Source organism: Bicyclus anynana, chromosome 5, assembly GCF_947172395.1.
Source record: "Bicyclus anynana chromosome 5, ilBicAnyn1.1, whole genome shotgun sequence".
Lineage (NCBI taxonomy): Eukaryota > Metazoa > Arthropoda > Insecta > Lepidoptera > Nymphalidae > Bicyclus > Bicyclus anynana.
In genome coordinates this window covers 8,943,053-8,956,345 of record NC_069087.1, presented here as the reverse complement: position 1 = coordinate 8,956,345, position 13,293 = coordinate 8,943,053, and the positions used below count along the sequence as shown (strand labels likewise).

At 37.0% G+C, this 13,293-nt stretch overlaps 1 protein-coding gene across 1 annotated transcript in view; it reads right to left on the bottom strand.

The window, feature by feature from the left end:
- Window positions 1-13,293, bottom strand: part of LOC112050103 (kinesin heavy chain) — a 31,026-nt gene that overhangs the window by 4,982 nt on the left and 12,751 nt on the right. Inside the window, exons 10-17 of the mRNA XM_024088256.2 lie at window positions 12,735-12,924; window positions 11,826-12,116; window positions 10,896-11,057; window positions 8,379-8,545; window positions 7,518-7,619; window positions 1,853-1,970; window positions 909-1,136; window positions 177-291 (exon numbers count right to left, since the gene is read on the bottom strand). Coding sequence (XP_023944024.2) covers window positions 177-291; window positions 909-1,136; window positions 1,853-1,970; window positions 7,518-7,619; window positions 8,379-8,545; window positions 10,896-11,057; window positions 11,826-12,116; window positions 12,735-12,924 — 1,373 coding nt within the window. The remainder of the gene's footprint in view (window positions 1-176; window positions 292-908; window positions 1,137-1,852; window positions 1,971-7,517; window positions 7,620-8,378; window positions 8,546-10,895; window positions 11,058-11,825; window positions 12,117-12,734; window positions 12,925-13,293) is intronic.

Sequence of the window (13,293 nt, the reverse complement as noted above, 5' to 3'; positions counted from 1 at the left end):
CTAACATTATTAACAACCCATATGCGGCTAATAGCACGAGTCTCCTCTCAGAATAAGAGTTAGGCCAATAGCCCACCACGCTAGCTCAATGTGGATTGGCGGCTTTCGATATTAATTTCGTAAGTAAACAAATCTGTAACTGTGGTATACAGAAAAAGTACAAAAAACTTCGTTACCAATTTGTGCCTGAACGCCTCTTCGGGCGAGGTTCTTCGCGCGCACCGCCTCTTTGATCCTGTCCACCTCGAACTGGTACCTCTTGCGATCGCGCATCGCTCCCTCCTTCGCCTCCTGTCGACACATACATCCAACTTATAGTCTATGGTCGAATAAAGATAATAGTTATGGTTAGATCTCAGACCAATTACCGTCTATAGGACCTGCCTTGCTAGTGATTACCCCTCTATATGGTTATAATCAAATGTATTCATACAAACTGCGTCAATAGAATCGATGTTTCATAGTGTTAAAATGAGTGTATAACGATTGTAAATTTATAGTAGTGTGCAGGACACAGGATGTATTTTATTGGTGTGAAATATTTTCGATGTGTGATTGATGATGACATGATTTTGTTGGTGGATTTGAGTGCGAAACAAGTACAATAGAAAGTAATTGGTCCGATGGTAAGATTATTAACTTTAAGTACTGCTAATTTAGATGCCAACTCAAATTCTCCCATGTCAGACGCGCATACATAGATTGTAATCGATCACAATTACAATCTATTAACGCATGAATCATCATTACCCATTTCACCATTCCATCCGCGACACCGATTTTATACTCCTTTTATTTTATATTTTTATACAACATTAATCAGTGAATTAATAAATCAGTTTACCACATCGCCTTATATCATTATATTCGTCAAAATTCCATCCTTGGCCAGTGCTAGTAAGTCTTACCTTCAGCGCAGTCTCGAGAGCCTTGACTCTCTCCATGGTGGCGCGCAGTCTCTTCTCCAGTTTGGGCAGCTCGCAGCGCAGGTCCGCGTTGTCGCGTACCAACTGCTTGTGCACCTTCGTCAGTTGCTCTAGATTGTTCTCCAGGAACGAGATCTTCTGCTTCTGCGCGAGGGAGCCGCCCTCCTCTTCGGCACCCTCCTCGGAATTCGTGGATTTCTTTATCCTCGCCTACAAAAGTAATATAATATTATTGTAGTAATATAGTCTAAATATGCAAGTGATTATATTTTCATAGGATATAATATATTCAGGCCAAAACAATGAGGCAGACTTTGATAATGTAAATAACTACGTATAATATCCAATATATTCCGGAACGTCTAAAGATTCCGACCAATTGATAACCTCCTTTTTTTTAAGTCGGTTAAAAACAATGAATTATTATTATTATTTAAACTAATGTCACGAATTAAGTATATCTGATTTTAATTACTGGAAGGTTTATTTATTTACGTACACTTACAATATACATATAGAGACATACACAAATAAGGTTTCAATTTTCCCCAAACTTTCTTTGATTTTATTCATTGAATATTTTTACGACGTTAGCGACGCAAATTATTATCCCTATTTAGAAAGCAAGTCCCAACCTTATTTGCATTCATTGTACCTATAATATAATATGAATAAAATAAACTGGCAGGGCAAATAACGGAACATATTATAACGTTCAAAGGTAACTGTCAGTTAAGACAAACTTTTGAATCATCTTGGGAAGATCATATCCCTTGCAACAATATACGTTCTGGCACGCTGATTTTCGCCGATTATTTTTGATAATTTTTGTTTCGTCCGTTACAAATAACTTAAGCTTTCTGACTTTTTACAATGTGAAGACCTATGATATTGACAAAAGATAGACAGCAACGAGCCATACTGACCTGCAGATCTTGTACGAACAATTTCCGCAAATTGTGCAACGTCTGCAACTCTTTAGCCACAGTGTCTTCCAGCCCTTTGAGGTCGGCACGAGCCTGCTCGCGTCTCTCCACACTTTGGCTGCATTAGAAAGTGCACACATTAAAAAAAAATACAACAAAATCTTTCAAAAACATCCATAACTTAGAGGCAATAAGGTCTAGTCCACATTCAGGGCTGAGACGGTTTGCTGTTAGAGCCCAAATAATCATAAAAAGCAATATAATTAGGGATGATTATAATTTTTTACACATAGGAAATGTTAATAAGCGCGTATATGGATATATCTGAATGTATTAGGAATTACCTGAAAATGCGTGTGACCTATATCTTCCAGCACACTCCCATCCATATTAAGTCGCTTTCGAAGGCCACATTTACAAAGAATGCCAACTCCCGGCAAAATGAATATGAATGGGATACGTGCGGAGTAAAATGACAACTTAAAAATTCAAAATAAATAAATAAATAAAAATAAATAATAAGCGAGCCATTACAAGACTTTGCACTACAATTACTCGTACTTACATACAGATACATTATTATTTTTTTAATTTTATTGTATAACGACATAATAGGTTGGTCACTTCGTGTCAGGGGGTCAATTTAATTTTTTTTTAAATAGTTTGGAGACTAAATCTGACCCATGACATCGGGCAGCCAGCGTGCGAAATAGATTTACTTGCAATATCTGAAAGAGAAATCTATTTGCACCGTTTCCCAGCCAATGGGTAGAGGCGACAATCACTCTTCGGCATGTAGAGTGTTTACTATAGATCTATGCAGACATATCAAATACACATAAACCAAACCTCCCAATAATTTGTCACATTTTGACAAATACACTTACTGTCACAATAATTAATTTTTTGACAATGAAAGCTGTCAAAACTCCTTATATACATCTGCATAGAGCCAAGGAAGTGATGGACACTAGGGAAACAATAAATGCAAGTATTAAATGGCGTGTATGATTGAAGTAGGATGACCATGCGCTACTGATATGGGTTGAATTCTTATTAATCTAGCGAAATTTATCAAAAAATAAATGCCAACATTGGAATGTTGTTGCATAGAAATGTTCTCTTCATAAATGCACATTTGCAGATTCATTGAGCATTACGAAACAACTGCGTAGTACTGCGTTTTTGTTACTATTTAAAATACATGAAAGATAAAAGTCAACTCTTTCTATCTCTATTCTATCGAAGGTTGTGAAAGTAAGCGCTACTGTATAGTAGAATATCTGTATTAAAAACGACCTTCACCCATCTGTTTAATGGATGAAAAGTGATGGATCATAAGATATCAAATTTAGTTATGTTAAAAAATATGTTGCGAGTAGGTTGCGTTAAAATGTTCAGGCCAAACTATTAATTGACTATCAATAATGATAGTTTGGCCAGGAGTTTTTGAGACAACCTACTCGGAATATATTTTTCAACATACTAAATATAATATAAAGAACTTTTCATCCATTAATGGTACGAGATCCGGCATAAGAAAGATATACCATCTGTTATTTAATTGGGATAAGAAATAAATGATAGATAATATTCACATTGACACATTGCACATAGGTCGCCTAGTTAATTTGCGGCCGAACAGTATTAAATAATTATTGTTTTTTTTTTATTTATTTAATCTCCTTCATAAGTTTAAAAAAATCGTTATAGAATATACCAAGAGTTGAAAAAATAAAGGTTGCCTGCTTCTATACTGCAACTGTTGGGTTGCCGGATAAAAACAGATAAGTAATGTTATTTATATAACCTCGTCAGTTATTTAGTCGTCTAATATGTCAAACGAAAGCTCATTTTATGCTCAACTTAACTGTATTAGGTTGCCTTTGATCTAGTTCACGATTTCCTAGATTATTTATAAAAAACGTGATTGGCCGCAATTTAACAGGCAACTTATTTGCAATGTGTCACTGCGAACATTATCTATCATTTATTACATATGCCGGGTCTTAGACCATAAACAGATTGGTGAAGGTCGTTTCTAATACGGATCTTAGACTAGTAGGCATAAACGAGCCTCGTTTGCGCAGCACAGGGGTGCCGGGTATGACAACACACGACGACGGGAGGGAGAGGTAAGGCAAAACTCTGAATGAATAAAATATATGCCTGTTGCCCTCTCATTGCTTTCTCATTAGCTTTGTCGTCACAACTTGTCCCGCGTGGCAGAGGAAATAGGTAAATAGTAACAATAACTCATCGCCGTGTATATTACTTTTTAACTTTAACTTACTTCGCATACACGCGGAGATCTTTCGCTCTTTAGACGCTAATGCAAAAGGAATAAAGTTTATTAAATCACGTTGAATCTATTATAGAGGGTTTTGACTTCTGGTCGACACGATATACAAAAATATTTAAGAAAAATATGTCCGCGGAAACTCTCTATACAAACGTTCAAATCTATTTACACAATTACATTTATCTACACTACATATTATTTTTTTTTTGTATTTTTTTCGTAGTACCTTCATCCGTTTTCGTTAAATTAAAAACATTGTGCTTTACTTTTAAATCAACGACATACTCACGACTTTAATTTTATTGCAACGCAACTAATTGAGCTTAATACATTAATCCATCGTCAAATATCGAAATAAATGTAAATTAATCGATTTTAACATCATAAGGCAGTGGAGTGATGTTTATAAAGAGCTTATTAAGATTTTTTTTTAACTAACAACTACATTTATTGCTAGCATTAGCAACAGGTACAGATGTTACAACAACATTAAAGAGTACATGACCTAGTATTATCACAATTGCACTAGACTAGACTTTTATTACGACTTTATTCTCTTCATCGCGAAAATCTGTTAAAAATATACAAAACCAACTCTCTCTGTGGTATTCCAATCTCTTTTTGTATTTTAGTAAAGAGCAGGGTTATTATGTAAATCGGTGTACCATTCAAGTAATCAGTCACTACATCGTTTTTCATCGTATTTTCGATTTCGCAATCATCTAACATTGTGTTTTCAATGAAATGACACAATAATCGTCATTTTACGTAAAGTAACATTAGTCTAGTAGTGGCAGTAGCAGGTAGTAACGTTATTTTAACAAAAAACTGATATTTGCGTTATTTTGTTGAAATATTCATGTCAGACGATTGTTAAAACAAAATATCATTGCCACTTGGTGTAAAATGGCGTAGTCAAGGTAATTTGATAGAATGAATTGACTAGATGATCACAAAAACGAAAATACGACGAAAATCGATGTAGTGACTGATTACTTGAATGGTACACCTAATTACATAATAAGGCCGCTGTTCTTCATTCATAGCAAATAGCAGTTATTATTAAGTAAGTTTCATATCAAAACGTTTAGACCATGTTAAGTTTATTAACAGCGTAAATGCGTATGCAAGTTATTTCATGTTAACTTACGTCAGTCAAAATATATAAGACATCAGTGTATGTTAAGCAATTAACCCCCAGAATACATAGAAAGGGTACATGCATCAAATATATGAATGTAGTATTTGGTCATGTACTCAATTATAAATAACAACGAATCTACATTTACCTAATTACACGTCTAATTAACATACTGATAAAACACCTAGAGAAATTATTAATATAAAGACTAGACATCCCTAATACTTCATATAACAACATGCTTTTGATTAAAAAAAAAACAACAATAAACATGCTCGAAGTTAGTCCCACTATGAAACAAGCGTTTCAGTTAATACTCTATTTGTGTATATTGACTAGAGTTCAGAGTATTTAGTCATTTTATAGCATAGCTAGTTGACTTGACTGCAATTTCATTTGATAGTAACCATGCAATCAGTACAAGCACGCTAATATGACAATTTTATAAATCATTGTCCAAAATTTGTACTTAAAATCTCAAGTAACGGTTGCAACGACTATGAATATCTTCTAATCGCAACCAAAAAATATTACTTTAAGCTATAGTTTCTACTAAACGGACTCCTGCAGGGAATCGATCCTGAAACCTTTTACGTTTCAAGAGCTAAGAGCTCATTGATGCCGTCGTCAAAAATACTCTTTAAAAAAATATAAAATATTAATCCGAAACATTTAACATTTCATTAGTATACCAACTTTTAGATGCACCTGTCAAGTAGGAAATATAATTTAAAGCTAGTTTGTATTATTGCCACGCGTTTGTTTCTTACTGGACAGATGCATTTAAACTGAAAAGCGTTAATGGATTGGAACTGAATCGTGGGTCTCCAACAATCTGTCGTTTTTAAAATTGCATAGAATATACTTTTATGTTCGACATAACATTACACTTATAAATTAAGAGTTTACTAATAGTAAATCAATTTTGTAAAAGTAACAGGATATCTGCGATCATTACTTTCGGAGCTACAGGGATTTAAGAGGTCAGATTTGCGGTGCTGCCGCGGATCCCTGAAAAACGCCCCATACAAAATGTTACGATTTAATGACGTCGTAGGAACATCATGATCGTTAGATTTGTATGGGCGGTCAAACAAAATTACTAATATATTTGTTATTTGTGTGTTTATGTTTATAGCTCATATATTGAAAAATGTCACATTTAATGTAAGGAAGCTAAAACTGTATGACTTTTCATCTAATTACGGTAAAAGATTTTTAATTGATTTTGAAATTTTATCATCTTATTTATGTTGCTAATATTCAGTCAACTTTGCTTTTTTGTATAAATTAGTTAACATTGACCTTATTTACCCGAACGTATCATAAAAATCAATATATTCAAACCCAGTCCCTATACTTTTATGTTCGACGTAAAATTGCACTTACAACAATTACAGTAGAACCAAATTACTAAGGTATTTATGATATATTCGTCCACTATCGTTAATGCATATTACACAACAGAAAGGGATGAAACTGGCCGTATAAGGATTTCTATTCACATTGTCAATTTTTCGTGAGTTGTGATTGAAAAAACACAACTTTTGTTACACTACCCTCCTCCCAACTTGTATCAATAACGATTATCAATCAATAACGATTATTAAAAATTGTTACAAACCAACTGTTTTTTTACTGTTGCTTAATTAATAGTTATACAATTTAACAGCCACAATGGCCTACAAATTGCGTGGTACATTATTTCGTCCCACGCTCAGAAACTTTCATTTCCTGGTAACTAGTTAGCTACCAGAATCCAGAATTATCGTAAATAAAAAATTTTACCGTCTCATCGAGATGAAGCAACTCACGAAAAATTAACTTGTTAGTAATCAGATGTAAAAAATGTTCTACGGATCCCTTACTAAATCCTATACACAAAAATAATCCATCGAACAACACATGCAAGAGACCCACGACAGTATCACAGAACAGGCCTACAAGCTCAAACCAAAACGACAATCTGTGGGTAGCGATGGGTGAGGAGGATCATTGTGACAGATATGAGTAAATGCAGCTGGAGGGGGTGGATGTTGCAGGAGTGGCGCGGGGGGGACTTGGGGATTGCCGAGAGCGACTTCTCCTCGCCCGATGCCTTCTCTACATCGAGGCCGTACTCTCGTTTGGGTGACACATAGTCTTTGACCTCGTCGTTGAGCAACAGTCTGTTGGCCGCCTCTTTGTCGGCCTTGTCGAGGGTGCGCGGGCGCGACACTAACATGAGCTCCTTGAGTTTGGCCGACTTGTCTGTCTCCTCGCGCTTCAGCTTGTCGTAGTCGTCCTGCAGCTGCTGCCGCGCGAGCATCAGCTCCTGGTGCGTGCTGGCAAACAAATACAATTTATTAATCATTGTTTTTTTTTACAAATAGAATCGCGTTTGACTATGTTCTAACCAGTGCCTGTAGTCAAGCTGTTTTACTCCCTATTTTCTATTTACCTGGCTTTCTTTTGTTATTATTTTTTATTTTGAAATGAAATTTGAAGTTAAAAAATTTGTCTATAATTTATGTTATTATTTTTATGCATAATATGTTTTTTGTTTTCCCATCTCTTACAAGGTGTAAGCTTACATACTCCATACCACATATTCTCTATATATACATACTTACATATTCTCGGACCAAGGCGTGTTTGGAACCCTCGTAACTTTAATTTTAAGTTTTCGAATGATTATTATCACCATTATCTTAAGTTTAACATTATTATTACCTGACGTTTCGAAAGAGCTTGTAAACTAAGCGTATTTGAAATAAATGAATTTTGACTTTTGAGTTTTGACTTTGACATATAGTAAAATCCTGTTAAATTTACCCCGCAAACAGTGATTTACATTCTCGTGCGAGCGGCGAGACGAGCCGCGAGGCAAAGTACGAGGCGAGTGTGTAAACAGTGCACTCGTAGTTCGTCTCGTTACTCGTCTCGCCATTCGCGGCGCTCGCGTTCAGAGCGATTGCCATTAGGCGAGCATATACGCGAGGCGAAGACGCGTCGAGGTACGAGACGATGTACGAGGCGCGAGTGTAACTGAGCCATGAGGGTTGCCGAAGAAGACCCACTCGGTAATCTTATACAATACTAACTCCTTGAGCTCCTGGTGCTGGCGCTGCATGGCGGCCAGCTCGTCGCGCAGCGCCGCCAGCTGCGTGGCGTGCGAGGCGCGCAACTGCTCCAGCTGCGCCTCCAGCGCCGCGCGCACCTGCGTGTCCGCGCGCTGCTCCGCCGCCGCCTGCTGCACCCGCTCCGCTGCCTGTGTACATTTTAGTCGTTATCAACACGTATTCGGCTCACTGCTGAGCTCGAGTCTCCTCTCAGAATGAGAGGGATTGGCAGACTTCACACACGCCGTGCAGCTTTCCTCACGATTTTTCCTACACCGTTTGAGACAACGTGATATTTAATTTCTTAAAATGGACACAACTGAAAAATGGAACCCACACTCTCCGGAATCAGAGGCAGAGGTCATATCCACTTGGGTACCATGGCTCTTCTCTACTGTATGTCATATTTAATAGATACAGCAAATATTATTTTCTTAAAAAAAAAGAACTAGTCTGTAAAAGCTAGACATAACGGTTTGGTTCCTCATTCCTTATATGCACTACAAAGAAACGGAAAGCCCTACCAACACCCGTTTTCCCTAATTCATTTGTCAAAGTATGAGTATACCAGATAGATGCAATAAAGTAGTCAATATTCTAAAAATTGGAAACCTATAAATGGAAGTTCTTTATGTTGTTATATACAGTTAAGTTTAATCAGTGTTGAATAAATAACAAATGCTACTTTTATTGATTCTAAAGATAATAAATTAAGAGATGCCTCCCGACAATAGAATAAAAAAAAATAAGCTACTTTTCTGTACATATTTATGGATTAGTAAAGAGAAAAAAATCCAGTTCAATCGTATATATCTTTCCAAGTAAACACGACATACGATTATCATTCGCGAAACTCTCTGATGCGTAAATTAATTAAAACTGGTAATTGATATTATTTGATCACGCAAACCATTGTATTTAATGCACATTCTTAAAATTTATTAAGAGATTTATTTATTTGTAATCATGAATCATTCTCGTCATCAATTATTGGAATTAAAAACGTTGAATACTTAGTTAACCCTTGACTACAATCTCAGCTGATGTGATGATGCAATCTAAGATGGAAGCGGGCTAACTTGTTAGGTTTACCCCTTTTGGTTTCTACACGACATTATACCGGAGCGATAAATAGCTTGGCGGTACGCCTTTGCCGGTAGGGTGGTAACTAGCAACCGCCGAAGCCTCCCACCAGCCAGACCTGGACGAATTAAAAAAACCTGAATAGGCCCAGCCGGGGATCGAACCTAGGACCTCCGTTTTACCACTGCCCCACGAAGGTCGTCATATCTATACTAATATTATAAAGTTGAAGAGTTTGTTTGTTTGTTTGATTGAACGCGCTAATCTCAAGAACTGCGGGACCGGTTTGAAAAGTTCTTGTGTTTGGTGTTTAGATAGCCCATTTATCGAGGAAGGCTATAGGCTATATATTTATCCTCATAGTCTTACGGGAACGGGAACCACGCGGGTAAAACCGCGCGGCGCCAGCTAGTAAAAGTATAAAAGTAGATGTAATAGCTTATATAAACGATATGCAAGTCATTGCATTATCGCTACTGATAAAAAATATTGTCAATGTAATATGTTCGTCAATCAGAATAATATATCAGTAACAAATGGACTTTATTATAATTTACGAATAAAGATTTTGAACTATAAGTTAAACATTCATATTAGTGTGTAACACTAACATTATAATAATTTTTATAATCCTAAAAGAACAATACAAATGTAGAAGTAATAGGTACGACATTTAGTATTTTTTTATCTATGTCTATTCAATCGTATTATAAGCCATAAACTTAACAGATTGCGTGATTATAAACTGAGATAAAATTCAACAACACTAGTCCCAGTCCACAATCAAAAATACAATTTTAATTTTCCTTATTCTAAGATTTGGTCAATATAGGTGCAACAATTGAATTATTATTATGATTGTTGATTAAAAAATCAGTAAACATACAGTAGGACAAGATATGCGGAAACCTGCCCACCTAGCCATGGGGCACGTCAATTATCTTTCTACGCTTCGAAAACTAGAAAAATGTATGGGAATGACAGAGCTTGATCACGTGCTAATGTCATTCCCATACATCTTTCTAGTTTTCGAAGCGTTAACGATCGTAGAAAGAGAAACGACGTGCCATTTGGCTAGGGGGGTTGCTTCGCTGTATTGGCCGACAGACACAACATAACTAGGTGGGCCGATGACATCAAGGTCCTTACAAGAGGATTATGTCCAGCAGTAGACGTCGATCTAGTTGCTGTAAAGTAAAAGCTCCTTATTCACGTTTTCACTATTCGCAGATTAAAAAATTGCGTCCTATATTCGCGGCAACTATTTCGTTATTCGCGGATCTGACTGACGAAACTGACGTAAAATCTGCAAATTTAACTTGTAAATATCTATTGCCGAAATTGCGAATGGATGGTTTAAGATTAGAGAAGAGAATTGGTCGACAGAAGCAACGGAAGCGTGTGAACAGTGCTGACCTGCAACCGCGCGCACTCCTCGCGCAAGGCGTCGGCCGCCTCCTCGAGCTGTCGCTTCTTGTTCTCGGCCTCGCGCATGGACTCCGCCAGCGACGCGCAGCGCGCCTCGTGCTGCGAGATCAGCAGCCGGCACTCGCCCAGCGAGCGCTCGTACTCCTCAATCTGTATGTATGAATAATATTTAAAAAACAAAAAAAAAATATTATACTCGTCTGTACTAAAACAACAAACAGACTTCAAAAAAAAGAAGGAGGTTATCAATTCGTACGGAATAATATTATGTTATATTATGATTATTATTATTTTGACAATGCCTTATACAGGGTGCTCGGGAGTATTTCCCATAACTTCAGGGTGTTGACGAGTCCACTTATAGGAGCCGAACTGCATAGGTAATATTTTTTTAACTAAAAAATTAAAAACAATTACGTCTTCATACCAAGTAGTTCAAATAATTACGTCTTGCTTTAATTTATGCTTGCATTTTGATATTCGTAATACTTGGTTAAGTCATAATTATAAGGATGTGTATAAGGGACACATTTTAAGATCTGTTATTTATCCCTAAAATATTAATTTTAGAACACATGTTCCTTGAACATATTCAATTAATTTTCGGTAAAGAATATAACTCCAGATGTGTGGGAAATACTTCCGAGCATCCTGTATAGTAAAAAGTCGGATTTTTTTTAAAAGGTTTTATTTTTCTGTTTAAATGTGTCCTAGCATAGTTCATTTATTTTATTTATTTTGATTTACCACCAAATTACTGAACCGATTTTCATGAAAATTAAACGTACTCTTTAAAACAGAAAAAATATTTCTTAAATTGGTTATTTAATGCCGAAGTTATAAGTTGACAAACATAAAAAAGCATAGGCATCGATTTGACTTGCTTAACACTGGTGCTGAAAAAAAAAAACAGCATACCTTTTGATTCGCGTCAATGTTAGCAGACTCCAGCGAATGACAGCGCTGCACGATGTTCTTGACCTCGCTCTTCATCTTGCTGATGTGCAGGCGCGCGACGGTGAACTCCTCCTCCAGCTTCCCGACCGTGTCCACATTCAACTTGAAGTCCAGCTCGGAGCCGCCGACGGCCGCGCCGATCTCGGCGAGGTCTCGAAGCAAGTTGGTGAGCAGTTCCGCGATACGTTTGCGTTGGTGAGCGGACAGGTCTCGCAGCTGTTGTAGCTCAGCAGTCGCGGTCGTGTACGCGCTCTGTTGTAAACAGATACTTATTTAAACTGTATGCCACAACTAATTTAGTTATATTAGAGTTTTTGTGACAGAACTTATCAGGGGAAATATTACTGTCATGCTTTTTTTTTTATTTTTTACAAGTTATCTCTTGATTACAATCTCACCTGATGGTAAGTGATGATCCAATCTAAGATGGAAGCGGACTAACTTCTTAGGAGAAGGATGAAAATCCACACCCCTTTCAGTTTCTACACATCTTACCCGGTGGTAATTAGCCACGGCCGAAGTCCACCAGCCAGACCTGGACCAATTAAGAAAACCTCAATCGGCCCAGCCGGGGATCTAACCCAGGACCTCCGTCTTGTAAATCCACCGCGAATACCACTGCGCCACGGAGGTTTATTTCTGCCCATTGGTGTTCCGAACAAAAATATATGGTTGCCAGTATAATAAAAGGCACACATAACATGCGCTAAACTTTTAGTCTGCTCTGAAGTTGCAACACGTTTAACTGCGTAACTTGCTGTTAAAAAATGAAAGAAAATTTTTCAAGCTAGTAGAACAATTAATGGACAATTTAGGACCATTTAAAAAAAAAGTGTTAACTAGCCTGATTGACTGTGCGATATATGTTACCTGCTTAGACTGCAACTCCTCGGACAGTTGGTCGCACTCCCTGCTCTTGCTGTCCACCTCCTGCGACTTCTGGTCGTAGTTGACGGCGAGCTCTTCCAGCGCCTGCAGAACTTCCTTCACCTCCTCCTTAGCGGCTTCGTTCTCTTGCTGGATGCGGTTCATGTCGCCTTGCAGCGCCTCGTAGTCGCGTCTGCAAAGTTAAAATTTTTAGTTATTAATATTATTACCCAAATTACAAAAAATACTGACTAACTCGTTGGCCCATTACTGTCGTATGAGAATTTCTGATTATGAGTCAATAGGGTTTGAGTCCTATAGGGTCGGGCTATGTTGAGTTGGTAAGTTGGCAGAGTTATACCCTCGGGCTTCAGAAAACACTTCATTCAATTATCATTTGATAGTGAGTAAGTAATCTAACATTATCAAAGTCAAAATAAATTTCTTTTTTTACAAGTTAGTGCACTAATGAAATTGTCAAAATGCACTTATAACTGACTTCAAAATCACAATAATGTTTCCAGTAAACTAAAAAGCGAAAAATAACATCGTGTGTGCTACT